Here is an 18,990-nt window from a genome sequence, read left to right on the forward strand (position 1 = left end):
GTCTTTCATTTCAACACTGAGCTACCAAAAGCAGTCATTAGCACGACAGACAGGATTATACAATGAGTCAAAGCCACCTGTTTGACAGACAGCAGTGTCTCCATGTCGTATGAGGTGGGTCCATGGCTCTTACTGGTAATCACAAACATGAACCGGGAGTCATAGGCACTTGCATAAAGACAAAGTAAATTTCCTCACATCAAAACTTAAGTAGTTTTTTAAAAATATATCTTTATTGATTTCAGAGGGAGAGAGGGAGAGAGAGAAACATCAATGATGAGAGTCGTCATTGATCGGCTGCCTCCTGCACGCCCCCGACTGGGGATCGAGCCCACAACCCGGGCATGTGCCCTGACCGGGAATCGAACCTCAATCTGCTGGATCTTAGATCGATGCTCAACCACTGAGCCACACCCGGCTGGGCAAAACTTAAGTTTTTAAATAATTGTATAATTACCAAAAAAACGGATTTCACATTCTTCTTGCTGTTGCTGAACTACTTTTATTTTCTTAGGGAATACTTTAAAACAATTACTAGTGCTGTTTGGGAACTCCAGACCAAAGACACAGTATGCACCATAATATACCATCAATATTTTAAAACTTATGTTTAAACTAGAGATGTCTTACCTAACACAATAAATGTCAAGCTATAGCAAGAAAGTTATTTTTTTTAAATACAGGCTACAATCACAGATTGACCTTCCTCATGATTTTAGTACAATTTAAAATCACAATATTCTATAAAACTTTAGGAAGTCCCTGAAATTGACTTGACCAAATCTTACTAGCTTTCTTCCAATATAAACATATAGCTTATTCATGAACACATAAGAAATGGAGGGAAATATTGGCATGGATTAATCAAATCCTTTATAATCAACTGAATTTTCAAAGTGCATGCCTGTCTTAATGTCCACTGCAAGTGCTAGTTAAGCCTTCCACATTTAAAATGCCTGACTAAACTACTTTTAACACCAAGCATATAGAAAAACATAGATTATTCCATAAGAGAAACATGGGATGACACTACTCAAAAATAATTGTCCAATTAAATTTAATAATATGTAAAATCCAACAGTCTTGGAAAGTATCTTCTCTGCCCAACCTGTGGGACAGCCCTCAAAACAATGGGAGAGGAAGCAGAGAGACAGTCTAGAGTCCTGGTCAAGCCGGTTAGCTGCTGAGATTGAATTAACACACAGACTCAACCATTATCCATAAACTACACAAGGAAACATTTGAGATGGTTTTTATTAAATATACAAGAAATAAGTCAAGCAAGCTCTAAGAAGGTAGGACTACGTAAGGGCATTTTCTTTGGACAGTGGTACAGCATCATCGAGGTTAACTTAGATTTCAACAAACCATGAGCACAAATGGCTAACTACATTCTGTATTTCTCTTAGCAGTTTTAGGAGCTACCCAGTCATCAATTATTTCAGAAACTTTTCTTTTCCAGGATACATAAACATGGTAACCAAAGAAATGCAAATGTTTAGAGAAGTACTGAACAATAAAATTATTCATTCTTTTCCATGTTAAGATATTTACTACATCTTCACTTCCACAATGTGCATTAACAAAATCAACGTAGGATAGAACCTTTATTCTGATGCCACAGATCAATCACCTTATATGGTTTATACTATTTTCCAAAACCAAACAGAACAAGCAGCAGAGCAGTTTACTCCTTTAAACATTTAGCTTTAGCAAAATTGTTCTAAGAAAGCTATTCAACATACCCAGAAATAGAACCACATTCTGCTCTAGGCCCTAGAGTATGAGTTCAGAACCATCTTCTAAGCTATAGTACTAGTACCAGAGACTGATTAGCTGCTGGTCTGACTGCAGATTCAATGATTGGCTTGAGCAAAAGAGATTAAATTGTTTGAGATTAACACTATTAGTTTCTCAAAAGGATGAATATGAGTGCTTTTATGAACAATGCTAGACATGGTATCAATATTATCTTTCCCTTTTGAAAAGAACGCTTTAAAATACTTTTGCTGTCGGAAATTTCTGATTTACAATTATACTGTACAACTGATTGGGCGATGCACATTTGTGGGTGTTATATAAATCAGTAAACTTAGATGTGTACTTTTAAAATACAGATTACTTGAATGAGCTCTATATATTCACAATGCTATGTGTAGCCACACCTATGATGAACGCCCAGCCCCCTGCAGGGTATGATAGACACACAGGAGTCATTATTTGCACCATGGCAACACCATTCCATGAACACTGATCATAAACATATAACCTGAGGAAAGGAGAAGTGTTGTACCAAAGAAAATATTTTGCTAATTTCAATGTATGTCTATAGCTCTATTTCCTTTCTACACACGCATCTGACATATTTTCAAAAAATGTTGATTTGGGGAGCAGAGAAGAGCTCTTGTGAGAGCTATTAGCCTGAGTGGTCCTCAAGTTGAAAAATACCGAACAAGCTGTGAGAGACACACTGCAATCTGCCATGTACTTTGCTGCTCTGTGAAAGACCATTACCAGGGTACCTGAACCTCACTGGTAGGTCTGACAGTTCATGGTATAATCCGTGGTGTTTCTCAAATGCTTTAGTAATACCTGATACGTGTCAAAAGTAGATTATCTGGTCACTTCCTATCACTCCCTCTTCTCATGGAGAATCATCCAAATTTCAAACAAATTCGCAGTTTGTCTATAGCCTGGGAGCCAACTCTCCTCTTCCCTGGGACTGAGGGTGGGGAAATCAGTTAAGCACTATGAAAATTGTCATCATTAATAAAATTCAGATATCAGCATTCAAAGAACTTTCTACTGCAACACCTCCTTAGTACTTAAGGGACCTATTGCCATGATATAGTATTATGACTCAACAGAATAGCTGCTAAGTAGACTGACTACATTTGTTATATAAGATTTCTAACCCTAGAATCTATAGTACCCATAGCAACAAAGAGCTGTTCGTATAAATATAAACCTCAGCGTGTTACACTAATGGTTTCTGAGTTGGAAACCTCTTAAAGATAAATCAAAAGCCCATAATATCAAAAGTAATTTTAACAAGGGGGGAAAAAAATAGAGTATCTAAATAAACAGCTGTCTGCAGAGGGATTACGGAAAGGATTACAATCCAGCCTAACTATGCCTCATCAGCTGGACCTGCAAGAATATTAAGGCTATCGCCACCCAAAAACAGATTAATGGGGGGGGGGGGCACAAAATAAATTCAGAGCAAGGAAAAGAGATAAAGGGATATTGTCAAATGCAAGTATTTTGTTTCTGCTTTCTCCCATAAGGGATTTAATTGCATAAAACACTAGAGAAGGTAAAGATGAATAAATATGAGACCATCCAAGTACTCAATGTTCTAATCACATGCCTAGGAACTAACAACCTACCACCAAGATGGGTGACCCTCATGGGCAATCATCTTTGAGGAATCAGCTAAGGACTACATATCTGATTTTTGAAGCATGGAAAGATGGCTTCCACAAATCACAACCAGTAAACCTTGCACTGATCCTGGAAAATATTCTGGAATACGTTATTAAAAGGATGTTTGTTCAAACACAAGGTTTTGAAAATACTTGGACAGGATTATGAAAGCCCCAGGAAACTTATCTGGTGGATAGAAGACTTGGCCAGGTCTCTCATGATCAAAAGCAGTTGTGAACAAGAAAGAAAAATCAGGAGTAGGTACTGATCTAATCAGGTGGAGTGGAAACTGAATGACTCCTCATATTCTGAACACAAATCTTCAGTGCCTAGCACATGCTCAGTAAAGAATTTACTGTATGAACTGACCAACAGTCAGATCCCTCGAGGTGTTCTGCAGACTAAAATACAAGGTCTGGCAAGCCGCTCACTGAGACGGGGTGACGGTCCTCATTCTGGTTCTACGTCCTCAGCACGCTCGCCTCCACTACCCGGCCCCAACAGTGACGGCTCCTCCCCCCATGTGGGGAAGCGTTCTTCACTAAGAGTGAAACACCATCTAATTCTTAGATGTAAGGGGCTCTTAGGCTTCCACAGACATCCAGAAACACCTTGGATCGTTATGTGCAACTTCTATATATCGGTTTCCATTGTTTAGGAAACTTCTGAACCACGTGCACGGCTCCAATGGCCTGAACTTCCTTATCCCAAATGAAGCACAAAAATGCTCACGAAAACGTGCAGGCCATAATTCACCTGCCTTACGAGCAGCAACAACAATTAAGACATTTTACCTTAAAACCTGCTGTTTCAAGACGGCAAAAAAATTTAGAGCATTTTAAGTGCCACAGTTTTTGAAATTGGTAAGAAAAATGATGCGGTGCCATCAATGGTTATGAATCTTGACAAGTGACCACAGAGGGTAATGTGCTTAGTCACTTAAACATCTTGCTTTTTGATCCAGACATGGTATTTAAAAAAACAACAATGTAATACTCTATTTTATAAAAAAATTGACAGTAATATGTCTTTATTGTGGATTAAACAAGTTTATGAAATCGCTATTTATAATCTTTAAAACAATGCACTGAAAATAAGTCGTAATTTCAGAGTTTTATTGTATTGCACTAAAGGAACAGCAGAACGGTTTTACAATGTTCTCTTTCATTCCGTTTTGTAAATCTGAAGTACCTGCAAACTCTTAAGACTACCTTTACCACCAGATTAAAACAATAAGTATAATAACCAATTTAATAAGTAATGCCTTACAAATTAAAACACATTTAAAATAGCTTTAAATGCATTCTTCATAAGTAATTCAGCATATGTCTTTATATCCTATTCACTTATGCTTAAGAATTAAAGTATATTACTCTGATGGAAATATGGGAAATCTCTCATTCATGCAATGTACAGGGATAATATTCAAGTTAAAGGGAAAACATCCCACTCTTATTTTTTTAATGTATCCATATACAATCATCTACATGATACATGAGGAAACCCATGAAGTTTCCCACAGATCAGATATATATTTTCAGTTCATCAGAAGCACCTGGTGTCTACAGCTAATTTGTAATTCGATAGCATTTCAATAAAACCAAAATGAGCCCTACAAGTTCCTATAAACGAAAGCTTCCGATGGATTAAGGACAGTCAGTAATTAATGCGATCATTCAAGGGATTATGGCTGTTCCTTAAGGAGTGCAAGTTCAAACCTGTCAACACCAGAGGTAAGCACTTTATATTAATTTATACGTAATTCCATTTAAATTCTTTATCCGAGTATAACATATGAAAACAGTCTTTCCACAAGCAAAAAATGTGGAAACATTTAAAAAATAAGGAGTCATTTTTTAATGTAACTGATCAGATTCCATAGGCTACTCTTGGAAACAGGATCTTGCTGGATAAAATCCCTTCATCTGGTGGCTTTTTGCATGCACTTAACTGGACCACTTCTTCTGTGTGTTGTTCTAAGAGCTCACCAAAACATAGATCATGCTGAAAAGAAGAAAAAGGCTGTTAATTTAAACATTCCTCATTATAAACTAAAAGCACCAAAAAGTTGAGTCTGTTCTATACAGTACACAAGTCTGTGGTATCACACCATCACAGAAAAGAAAAAGACCAGTGACAAGTTCACAACATGATTTTAATTGGCATTTACGGGCTTTTGCCTAAGGTAGGACTTGGCTTGGTACATGTGCTGTAGTTGTCCCCTATTTCCTTTCCCATTTTAGCAAGTAGAAAAGCACAGCAGAAAGCTTAAAGGGGGATCTGAGCTTAGAGAAATCCAAATAGCCCACTACTTGGGAATTGGGTCTATTAATAGGAGTGAGCATCTCCAAGGGCTTGCTTCCTGCCAGGCCGTTAGGTCTTTCACACACATGACCTCCTGGAATCCTCCAAGCAGTCCTAGGAGGCGAGTACTATTATTATCCCCATCTTACAGATAAGAATGGTCAATTAAGGAATTTTCCCATTAGTGAAAGGGTCTAGGCAACAGCAGGATTAAAAAAAAACTGGGGAACCCAGCTGGAGTGGCTCAGTGGTTGAGCATCAACCCAGGAACCAAGAGATCAACGGTTCAATTCCCAGTTGGGGCACATGCTGGGTTGTGGGCTGGATCCCCAATAGGGGGCGTGCAGGAGGCAGCCAATCAAAGATTCTCTCATCATTGACGTTTCTCTCTCTCTCCCTTCCTCTCTAAAAATCAATAAAAACATTTTTAAAAAATTAAAAATAGAGGACAAACAAAATGAAAAGCAATATCCATTTGATTTAGGCTTAAGGACTGCCAGACAATTCTATAGAAAGAGTGATATGGAAAAAGGGTGCTTCAGAATCATGTATCTCTAAATGGAAATACAAACCAAGGAGTTGAGCACTAAACAGACAATTTTAAACAGAAATAAATGTCCTAGTGCCACCACCACCTGGTGAACACTTTCCCAACTACATCTCCAATTTTATCATTTATCCAATCATTAATTTCTTCAACAATGTTTTAAGTGCCTACTTACTATATGCCAGCACTCTCCCAGACATTTGTTTCAGAAACTTAAAAATGAACAAATGACACATGGAACTTCACTTTTCAGAAGTGATTCACTATCTTTGTTTCACATGAGTGACACCTATAGATACACTAAAGGATACTCATTTTCAGAATTATAATCTCTAAGAGCTTAAGAACAACTTTTTCCTAAATTCCAGTCTAGCCCTTCATGCATTCTTTTCTACAATGGAAATTTATATGATGTATAGAGAACTATGAATATAAGCCTCCCATAGAATAGTGAGCAAGTTTTCAAGTAACAAACAGGAGAGGAAATGGAAGCCAATTATTACAACGATTTCATCTCATAGAGCTAATTTTCTTCATATTTTGAAAATCAGGTGGAAATATAAATCAATAAAAGATGAGAAAAGTGTATATCGCTTAAACAAAAACTGTAATTCCACACCTGACAATATCTTCTAGTTCTAACAAGTAGCCATTTTATTTCACCTACAGCACACCTAGAGCAGTGCCTCTCAGGCAGGGCCGATTCTGCCCTACAGGAGGCATTTTTGGTTATTACAACTGGGGAAGAGGATGCTACTGGCTAGTGGGCAGAGGATGTGGATGCTGCTAAATATCTTACGATGCACAGGACAGCTCCCCACAACCAAGATTTATCCAGCCTAAAATGTCAACAGTGCCAAGGTTGAGAAACCCTGGCGTAGAGGAATGACATGAGTCTATCATGGTAGAAAGGGAGAAAAACTGGTAACTGCACCATCCTGTAAGATAGAACTGCTTCTTCATTCAGATCAAGCAAACTAGAAGATAAAGGGCAGAGCATGTACAGTTGATGAAGAATGATAGGGGAAAAAACTAAACCCAACCTTGAGACTGACTTTTTCTAACAAATGTACCAAGTAATACCCTCCCAATGCCATCATTTCACCATGGAGAATGAGGACTGTCCTTCACTCACTGAATAAATCTGAAAACTTAGGAAGCAGCAGTCCTGACACCAGCTGGCTATCTTGACAAGTACCATATATTCACATTCCGTGTGTGTGGACTTGCTGGTGTGCAGTCATTACCAGTTCCCACCATTCAAGACACTGACTGAGTCATTCTTCAAGTGGATTCTAAGGTGTTAAGATCATAACAATCTGCAAACTTTTCAGGAGGCAAAGTGAAGTATCATTATTTTCATTTCATTTTTTAAACTTACCCATATAGGTAGTAAAAAAAGGCTAGAAGATAAAAAGCTAATTTGCACCATCCTTCTTTCTGACAATATGCTAGAATATCTGCATTCATGATGGTTGTGGGGTCATAGAGTCCTGGTCCACTCATCACTGGTCTACTCATATACCTGTAATAAACACAGTCTATTAGCCGCTTGGAAAGGGAGCAAACCTTCAGGATGGGAAAGGAGGGTTTCCCCTAATATTTGTTACGAGATGTGGTCCAGACAGGGAAGATTACTTTTAGTTAGAGATGGAGTTCTTTCCTTTTATCGTCCTAATTTTAAAACTAGAGCCCTAAAATGAGCAGAACAGGACAGCTAAACAAGTCACATCTGCTCTCCTCTACACTTTATCAGAAATCCAAGAAAAACAGGAATAACTGTAAAAAGGAAATAAGATTTTTTTAAACTTATTTTAACAATTTTAGACTTTCACATCGCCCCGACAGTCCGAATACTTGCACTTACCATACCTGCTTTACCCTTCTCTCTCATGTTCTCTCTAAATACACGTTCTTTTGTAACCGTTGCAGGGTCAGCTAGAGACATGCTATCACTTGACCCCTAAACACTTCTTCAGTATACATTTCCTAAAATCGAGGGCAATGTGATTTTTATGTCTATTTAAAACAAAAACTCTAACTCTATATAGATCAGATAGAACTTTTATAAGTTATGAAACATGAGTATCTTTTATAAATAACCACATTTAAAGTCATAAAGTAAACATGGAGAAAGAAGTTAGATCCACACTGTACATACAGATTTATATGAAGTTCAAAGATAGGCAAAGTTAATCTAGTTTTAGAGGTCAGTGGTTCTCTTTGGGAAGTGCAGGCATAACTGACTGGGAAGGGGCTGGAACTGTTGGATGTCTCGATCTGCACAGTGGTCTCATGGGTGTGTACATATGTATAAATTCATTGAGCTGGACACTTCAGACTGTGCACATTATTGTATATAAGTTATACCTCATTTAAAAAACCCTTTAAAGAGTAATAAAGTAAACTCTCTAAGAGGTATTAAATCAGTTATTTGCTCATCTACCTGATTTTTAAAATAAATGCCAACTAATTTTCAATTTTCAGTTAGGTGACCAGCATGTAAGCTAACTGTATTAATCATAGTATAATTAGAATTTAATTAGGAAAAGTATTAGAAGTATATCTAAGCATTACCTCCAAATATGATATGCCAAGAGGGGCATATTAAGGCCCAGGGTAAGCCACTCTGCTGCACAAAGAAACATGACACAGAAGAAAGCATGGATGAGGTACTCTGGGAGCACAAGCTGGAAGGAAAACACAAGCCAGTTACCAAAATGCCTGGGCATTCAATCAACTGCTAACTTGGAAAGCAGGTGCCAACCAAATTTCCATAATGAAAAATTACTATTTTCTGAGAATCAAAGATGAAAGATGCTACTGAGTTTCATTCCCACATTTAACTTTTTACCAAAAGCAGGATTGCAAGCAAACGGATCAGAGGATATAGCTTGCACTAAAAGAATAAGATAAAACATAAAATTTAAAACTCAGTTCTTAAAGCAATAGGTTATATAATATAAAGTTACCACCCAGATTGTTCAGTTATTTGCTAATTGAAATACTTTCTATCATTCAACATTGAAAAAAAATAGAAAATGAGGTATCTGATCACATGCAACATGATATTAAAAAATCCACAAAAACAAAACTCTGCTTTAGAAGTTTAAACATTAGTGTTTTTAAGCCTTTAGCAGAAACCAGGAATGCTACATATACAGTATTTAACAAACCACATCACATTACCACAAACTAATTTTTCAATGGAAAGCCAACAGCCAATAATCTCAGGACAGTCAGGGAGGAAAGAATGCTAATATGCAAAACACAAACGATGTGCCTTCTGCAATGTAGGAGGGAAAAGACTGAGTTCTGACCCAAAAAATTGGAATTTTCCCAGTTCCTGAGCTTCCATTCTTACTCAGCCTTCCTGTCTCTTCAAGCCTGCTTTCCAATGAAAGGCCACAGACAGGGCAGCCTCGCAGAGGCACAGAGCTCAAAAGCAAAATAAATCTTTTCATAGTAGGTATTTGATAGTATTAAGTGAGGAAAAATTAATTCAGGCAAAATGCTTTTTATAAAATGACTAGAAGTTAATGCTTTGTTTTAAATTATCTTTCTCATCCCAAAGATTTCAGACTAATGACTTTGTAAATAAAAATACCAACGCCTTTCATTGCAAGTTGCAGCCAAAGGAATTCCTACAAGTCACAGCTGCGAAGCAGTTTCTCAAATGTCTGTATCATACCAAATTAAAATTACACAAATCCTCCACATTATGAGATCTTTCCTGAGGGGAAGCCAAAGCTGTAGAAATAATATAGTTATACTCCATATTCAAGCCCATTTTCTAATACTCCCAAATTACCCTTTCCAATTTAAAGGTATAGAGATAAGTTTTCAATGAATACTATTTTAAATGAAATCCCAGTAAAACTAACTAATCCACACCAACAACCAGATATTTTCTACAAACTTAAGTATATAAACTTGTAAATAGCATGAGCCTTTAAGCCAGCATTTACTTAACATCAAAGTTAAACATCTACAGTCTCTAAAGAAAATGTCCATAAGAAATCTTTAAAACTCAGTGGCTACAACCAGGACAAAAGACATTTTATTAGGGGTTCCACTACAGCTCTGTTTACAATACTAGCTTAAATTATGGGATTTTCTTTTAAATAAAGAAAATTAAAATTGGCCCTCTAAAAGCCAACTGATATCTAATAATACAAATTATCATATAAGTTTTCAAACTACACTTACAGGCTGAGGTATGGGGAATGACTTTGGAAGTATCCCTATTGATCTTAAACAATTTACTTTAGTAACAGTGAAAATAATCTGCAACTCTACCAGTTCTAATATGAAACAAATGCCACACTCCTCCTCACAAAAAAAAATTAAAAAAAAAAAAATCAGCTTTTATTATGCACCTATCATAAAAAACAGTCCCTTCTAATCATTCTTTAATGACAAAATCTTCCCGTAAGTGGCACAAAAGTTATTCCACTTAGGGACCAACATTTTCACAAAAACTAGTATCCAGAAAAAAATACCTCATGCAAATAAGGCTGAAATGATAGCACTTAAACATGTAAAGCATAGTATTCCCTAGTTAAGGTTCACATTTTTAAAAATAATGATATTTGCCTTCCCTCATACTTTGGCAGAATTGTCAGAACAAATTTTTAATAGGGAAAACTGTCAGATGCACTGCTCTTACGCCAATTATCGGCACCCTACTGAAACACAACTTGTGCTTGTGTAAAAACCTCCTACCAACCTCCTGCAACATTAGGATGTCCCAGGCACTTGTCCTTTCTAAGCGAGAATTTCTTTCCATTAAGAAAAGCCAGAAATCACACGTTATATGTTAAAATGAAATTAGTCCCTCTTAAATTTATAGTAAATTAGGAAAATATAAGAGTTTGAGCTTAAAAATCAGGCTGTATGGGTTCAAATTCTGGTTACACCTTAGCTGTGTGACCCTGGGCTAAGTGCTTACATCTCGCTAAGCCTCAGCTTACTCTCCTGTTCATGAAAATAGGCTGTCATGAGAACTGGATAACAAAACCCAAGTAAAGATGCTCAACTCAGAACCTGGGACCAAGAAAGCACTGATTTCAGCTATTATTATCCTCTTCATCATTTGCTTTTTTGAAGTAGTGAAAGCCAAAGAAGACAGAATACTATTATTAAACAGCTGTCAAAAGGAGAAATTTCAGTTTCTAAATTTCTTTGTAACAATTAGTTTCAACAATATGTTAAGATGTTTTCCAATGATCATTATTACTTTCCAATGAGAAGGCCATCATCTCATATTTTGTTTCATAAGAGCAAAGAAACAGCTAGTAAGTTAATACTTTTAAATGCATCTACTTGTCATAGTGTAACAGTTCTGTAAAACCAAACAAGGAATCTATTCCATCATTCATATTTATCTAGGAAACAATAATAAAGTAGCAAATACCTTTATAGACCAGCAACTTTCAACCTTTTTCATCTTGTGGCACACATAAACTAATTACTAAAATTTTGTGGCACACCAAAAAGATATATTTTTTGTTGATCAGAAAAAAATAGGTATAATTTTGATTCATTCACACCAACAGCTATTGTTGTGCTGGCTGTTGTCATTTTTTTATTTGACAATCTAAGAGAAAAGAGGTCAGTGCCCCTGACTAAATAGGTATTGCATGTTTTCAAAATTCTTGCTGCACACCAGTTGAAAATCACTGTTATAGACCCTTTTCCAAATAAAATCCTACTAGCAAGCTAGTGAATTACAGTTTTACACAACTAAAGTCTATACAAATTCTCATCTTCATGAAGGAATCTTTAAAGATGAATTATTGTATACTATTTCTTTAAGACATACCCACTGCTTTCTTACAAACCACCTTTCAGTTTCTGACCAGCTAGGGAGAATCAAACCTATAGGCTAGCCCAGCCGGCGTGGCTGAGCCGCTGAGCATTCAACCTATGATCCAGGAGATCATGGTTCGATTCCTGGTCAAGACATGTGCCTGGGCTGCGGGCTGGATCCCCTGCAGGGGGCAGCCAGTCAATGACTCTCTCATCATTGATGTTTCTACCTCTCTTTCTCCCTTCCTCTCTCTGAAGTCAATAAAAAAATATTTTTAAAAAGTTTTTTTTAAAACAAATAAACAAAAAAACACTACAGGCTAAAGGGGAATCTTCCTAAATGAGGTTAGTAAATGAAGTAAAAAATAGAGAGAGAACCCCCCAGCACATGGAGCTACATTATAATTAAACCCATAACTCAGAAGCTGGTGTAAGACCAGTCTGTTTTAGAAATTTAGAGTGGATATATATTAGAAATAACTATGTAGATACTTGTATACAAATTACTATCCACAAAATTCTGGCAGCATGAGGTCAGAAGTCAGCATTACTGCAAGATTCCAGAGCTGAAGAAGAGAGCTATCACCTAAAAAGGCTCTGAATAAACATCAGTTGAAACAGTGAATTAATTAATTTCAGCCCAGTCGGGCGTGGCTCAGCGGTTGAGCATCGACCTAGGATCCAAGAAATCGGGGTTCAGTTCCCGGTCAGGGCACATGCCCGGGTTGCGGACTGCAGCCTATCGATGACTCTCTCATCGTTGATGTTTCTATCTCTCTCTCTCCCTCTCCCTTCCTCACTCGGAAATCAATAAAGATATATTTTTTTAAAAATTAATTTCAGAGCAGACATAACCAAAGATAAAACTAGATAGGACACTACAGATGCCCTACAGTAACAACAGGTGAATAATCTGTCTATTAAAGTCATTTTATGTTAACCACTGTCAAACACTGCACCAAATAATTTAATACAGAAGTGCCTATGACCATCACATTTTTTAAAAATGCATAAGCATTTAACAGCTTTCCCTACTTGACTGGGCCAGCAAGCGTTTGCATAAAATATGAAATTTCATGAAATCATAAACCTCAACAGGCATATGAACGAGCACACTGAACAGAACATTTTACAAATACAAATGCCCTAACCCTCCCCATGAAATGAATGTAGCAGTAAAACATTAAACTAAAAAGCAGTACACACCTTTAATGCAATTTTGACTCTTTTAATCTTTTTGACCTTTTCAACTGTCTTTGGCCGACAATGTAAAAAGCAGATTGGAAGAATGTTAGTATGACAGCTGACAAGATCACCAGCAGATTAATAATAGTCAGAATAGTCAAGCAGGACAGGAAAAAGAATATTTTTTAAAAGTCTGCCTGTTTCAAAAAGTACAAATATACCATGCTACTGAGAATATTGGCCATTTTCAAATTATAAAGTTAAAAGCAAAAACAGTTTTTAATTCTAAAGAAAAATCCGATATTATAACTTACAGGATTCAGGGTATTACACTGGTCTATAGGATTCTTGTAATCAGTCTTCAGCTCATCAAATGCTATAATCTAAAATAAAATTAAAAGTTAGGACCTCTCACTTTAATAAAAAGAGGCAATAAACCTGCCCCATCATCAAATAATAATTGAATCAAGTTAATAAAACAAAAGCAGAAGTGTACCAACATTACATATACACCGATTTACAGTAAACTCAATATGTGCTAATAAATAACTAGAATGAGACTCAAAAAACCGAAAATACTTTTACATTATCGCTAACATGATCTGATATTACTATGATAAATACCTTCAATTTTCAATTGTTTTCTATGACTTTCAAGTTATTTTCACTTGAAATGATGTTTGCCCCACCCAAAACTATTTATTAAAACTCCTCTATAACCTAAAAAAAACTTACGCCAACTCTTCCCTTGGGCTGTGCCTATCTGTCTAATCTCCACATAGCACAGGGCTTCATAATGCTGCTGCCAATATGGAATTTCTCGCACTAGAGAAGAGTATTTACATACAGGTTGTGTCTCCCACTAGACTGTGCCCCTCAAGGTGAGGTGTTTTTATCATCTGTGCATGCCCCTCCCTCGTCACAGTGTTCTGTGGGACACAGGAGATGGATTTGCATGTTTTTCATTTCTCCTATTTGTGCCCAAACACATACATTGGAAGTCCTGCTTCCATCTGAAAATGCAAGAAATGGTCTGAGAATAGAGAAACACCAGGGATTACTCAACTTCACCACCAGGACCACCACATACAGGAGTGCAGTTTCTGCACAGGACAAAAGGCCACCTGGGGCTCCTAGCCAGCCCATGCTCCTGCTGCCAAGCACCCTGGCACGGGCTCTGCATCCAGAGGCTGTGTCTGTTTAGGAGGGAGGATTCTTCTGCCCCAAGAGGCATCTTGTTCTGTTTTCACCTGAAGGCACCATACAGGCAAGAGCACAACCCTGTTCAAGGCCACTATAAAAGTGATCAATCTGACCTCCTTTTATGTCCTACGCATATTCCTACCACGTGTGGGTCATTTCATCTGGTCAACAAACTAAAGACTGAATGACGGTAAGCCCAGGTAAGGCCAGTTTCTCACAGGGTGGTGAGCTAAACAGTTATAAATGTGATCAGGGGAGAGAGATCGCATCCACTTAAAATACATGGCAAAAATGCTTTTGTCCAGACATTAGAGAAATGTGGCTTCAACATGTAGGGTCACTAAACACAAAACTTCAAAGTTTAAATGTACATGCCCGGCCGGGTGTGGCTCAGCAGTTGAGCGTCGACCTAGGATCCAGGCGATCGGGGTTCGATTCCCGGTCAGGGCACATGCCCCGGTTGCGGGCTAGGCAGCCGATCAATGAATCTCTCATCATTGATGTTTCTCTCTCTCTCTCTCCCTCTCCTTTCCTCTCTCTGAAATCAATAAAGATATATTTAAAAAAATAAAAAGTAAATAAATGTACAAAAAATCAAAACGGTCCATGCACCATTTTGTGGTGTTAAGTCAGATATCAGTGTAAGAAGTCAAAGGCACAAGTTTATGGAGGAGATATTTTAGTTCCTGCCCCTAGTCACCCAGGGGATAGATAACTTAATCCGCCCTTCCTCTGGTGGGTTACGAACAGTGTCTTAATGTGTATGACAGTGTTATTCAATATTACCAGTAACCAAAGGAGTCATATATTTCTAGATTTTAATGTGCTGGTTTATTTCCCTATTAAGGTTCTTCGCTCCATAAAAAGGTGATGTTGTGTGTGTTTTTTTAATTTCTAGAATGTCATAAAACTCACCAACCTGACCTAATAAAAATTCTAACAGAAACAGGAAACGAAAGAAAATAATTAAATGTTAAAACATAAAATCCATGAAAGCAAAGACTTTCACTGCTATGCCCCAGGGCCTAAAATAGTGCCTGGAACCTACTTAAGTGTTCAATCAATATTTATTGAATGTAAGGAGGGAAAAAAGAAGAAAGGGAAAAACATAGTCCTATGCTAAAAAAAGTACAGGACTCACCAAAAGGCATTTTCCTCTGCTAATGATTCCTAACATTATAAATGTTAAAAATATAAATGTGCGCCCGGATGGGCGTGGCTCAGCGGTTGAGCATCGACCTAGGATCCAGGCGATCGAGGTTCGATTCCTAGTCAGGGCACATGCAAGGGTTGAGGGATTGATCCTCAGTTGGAAGCGTGCTGGAGGCAGCCGATCAGTGACTCTCATCATTGATGTTTCTATCTCTCTCTCCCTCTCCCTTCCTCTCTTTGAAATCAATAAAGATATATTAAAAATATATATATAAATGCAATTAGAAGATACTAATTTCTGATTATTTATGGACATTATTAGTCAATTACCTGACATTAGCTGTGACATATCCCCAACGCATTTTAGTAATAAAGTTCAAGACAAGGGCCATGATCACAAATACAATTACTTGCCTATAACAAGATCCAGTTTAATAGCAGATAAAAGACTTGTTTTAAAACTGACCTTTTTTTGATTAAACATTTACTTCAGGTGATTTTAAGGGATCTTTTAATGAGTATGAAGCTGAATGGGCTCCTGGTTAAGTACTATAAGCTAGTTTTGAAAACTCTTCTGAGAAGATTCTTAAACTAGTGGCTGTCAAATCTTTTGTGACTGTGCGCCTGGACAAAGATGTTCACAAAATTTACCACAGAAGTGCAAACACAATAAAAACAGATAAATCCCTAAAAATACCAAACTATCCAATTCAGGATACCCCCGAATATGATGCACGTCTTTAGGGAATGACTTCTGCTTTTTTAGCTTTCAAACAAATCTGTGCTCCCAACTCTATTCTCCACAGAGCTTCAATCACATAAATTAGGATTGAACTGACAGATGTCACCATCAGCATAAAAAACATCCTCCATACAATGATTAAGTAAACAGGACTTTATGAAGTTATACTTGAAATTTCCAAATGAGTCTTCTCACAGATACTTAAACTACCTAAGAAAATAAACTGAAGGTTCTGGAGTAGATAGGAAAATTTAAACCATTTACTTATTTAGAATTTTCAATTTGTTCCCAAAGGACACATAATCCTCTGAGCTATTAAGAAATCCCTAAGGATAAAAGCTCTCCTCTAATATGTGGAGTACAAACAATTTTTTTAGGTGCTAAATTAGGACTTAAAATGTAAAAAAGGCCATCCACAGCTCTTTTAAGAATCCTCATCACTCAGAAAACAAAGAGCACCCATCAAGCAGGAAATGACTTAAATCCACACCTAGAGACGGAAGGGAACCACACATTTCAGTTTCATCAGAGGCTTATTAAAACGGAGCTAGTCTGCATCCCAAATTATCTTTCTTTGGTGTTCTTCCACCAAAGAGCCTAAAATGCTCTTTAAGTTACTGGTTCCTACTCACAAAGCATTTTGAAGGAGCAGTTACTTAACAGCGGACATAAGCATTCCCCACTACATTAACAGTTGAGTTCTCAACAATTATAAACATAATCACACTCTTTAGCAAAAGGAAATGGGTTTGCGATATCACTCTACCTTTGAGATTATTTTTGCACAAGACACTGCTGCCATTCAAACGATCCTGTCCCTTTATGTTCCATAAACAAATCCTTGTTATGGGCATAAAACCTGACTTAAAATTTACATGACAGTGAACATGCCCAATCATTCAAATTAAAACCAATATTCCCGAAGATACTAGACTGGGGGGGGGGGGGGGGAGAAGCAAATATAAGATAAATTTTTAATGAATGCTGATTTCCAGAAGCCTGCTTCTCATTTTGCGCTGGAGGAACAGGATTCCTTTAAAAAATCTCTTGTAGGACTACGCACAGGAAACTTACTGTTCCTTCCATAGGACCAGCAAGGATGGGCTTCTATCCTGCAGCATGTTAGCAAAAGGGAAAGAGAAAGCAAACTTCCCTAGAGAAGCTTAAGGCTTCCGAGCATTTTCAAACTCAAATCAAAACGACCTTTACTAAATCAAGTTACCCAGAACACAGAGGTGGCTAGGAAGACTGACGTCTCTTTGAGAAACTCTGGCGGTCAAAGTGTGATTTAGGGGGAAAGTTCGGAGATGAGGTCAACAGAGTAATCAATCCAGGGTGCACCAAAGTTCACTAGGAAACAACCCGAAAACAGAGACCCTCCTTGAAGAGCACCCAGCCAGTGCTGGAAAGTAGAGTCGGAAATTCACCTCAAGCGAGGTATAACTCTCTCATTTGGGCCAAACTCCTGCGGAAACCCGAAAAGAAAGTCAATCTGTATTAATAATTCGGAAAACTTCATTTCCGCTAAGTCCACAGCCCGCCTCCCTGAGCCCTGGACGCCCTCCCCGGGGATGCGGGACGCGGGCGGCAGGGGTGCGGCGCGGCGGGCGGGCCGGCCGAGCGCGCGGCTGCGGAGCGGGGTCCCGCAGGGCCCGCCGGGACCCGCCCGGAGCGCGGCCGCCCCACCCCGCCGGGAGGAGCAGCGGCGCGCGGCCTGCGCCCGGGCGGGCGGCGCATCCAGCGAACACCGCCCGCTCCGCCTCTCCCAGGACCCGCAGCCCCGGGCCTGCGGACCGAGAGCACAGACCCCCGGCTGCGCGGCCTGCGCCACCCCCGCCCCGCCCCGCCCCGCTCCCCGGCGCGTGGACCTCGGGGGTCCATTGCCACCCCGACCGCGGGCCGGGGGCGCGAAGACGCTGCGCCGCCGCCTCGCCCTCCTTCCCCCGGCGCCGGCTACTCACGTGCCAGATGGCGAAGAAGATGAGCGCGGCGGTGAGCAGCAGCGCCAGCATGTAGCAGAAGGCCGCGAACGTGAACGCCATGGCCGGGGAGGAGGAGCAGCGAGCGGCGACGGTGCCAGCGGAGAAAGGCGGCGCAGGGCCCTCTGGGTAAAACCATTCACTTCCCGCGGCCACAGCCCACACCGCCGCTCCCGCCGCCGCCGCCGCCGCGGCGCCCGCCCTCCCAGCGCGCCTGCGCGCTGGCCCAGGTGCGCCGGCGCCCCCTGATGGCAGGAGTCTGCGTCGCACCGACAGTGTCCGCGCCGCTGATGGATTTCTCATTCCTTACCTTGTTAATTCTTTCAACAAATATCTATTGAATGAGAGCCTAGCATCTTCCAGGTACTGTGCTTCTCCTTTGAAATACAAAGACGAGTAAGATAATACTTGCACTGAAAGAACTTAGTAGAGTGCCGGCAACAAACACCTGAATAAATTCTGACAGCGGTACAGCCCTGGCAACCCAAGTCCGCGGCGCGTGGGGAGGGCACGCGGCCTGCTCTGCAGCTTCACGGCGGGATTCCTGCTGCTCCAGCGGAGGCTTGCATGAGAAGTTGTCCAGATGACGAGAAGGTGGAATCAGCAGGTCCAAGGAGAGGACTCAAAGGCACACAGATGAA

At 39.2% G+C, this 18,990-nt stretch overlaps 1 protein-coding gene across 1 annotated transcript; it reads right to left on the minus strand.

Annotated features, from left to right (window-relative positions):
* Window positions 1–4,527: 4,527 nt before the first annotated feature.
* CNIH1 (cornichon family member 1) lies at window positions 4,528–18,571 on the minus strand. Its single transcript, XM_081144202.1, has 5 exons — window positions 18,332–18,571; window positions 13,588–13,656; window positions 8,855–8,967; window positions 7,659–7,802; window positions 4,528–5,430 (listed from the first exon to the last, which is right to left on the minus strand). The coding sequence occupies exons 1-5, from the start codon at window positions 18,410–18,412 to the stop codon at window positions 5,403–5,405; spliced, it is 435 nt and encodes a 144-aa protein (XP_081000328.1). The 5' UTR covers window positions 18,413–18,571; the 3' UTR covers window positions 4,528–5,402.
* Between the last annotated feature and the right edge of the window lie 419 nt (window positions 18,572–18,990).

Source organism: Miniopterus schreibersii (assembly GCF_964146895.1).
Source record: "Miniopterus schreibersii genome assembly, chromosome: 1".
Taxonomy (NCBI): Eukaryota; Metazoa; Chordata; class Mammalia; order Chiroptera; family Miniopteridae; genus Miniopterus; species Miniopterus schreibersii.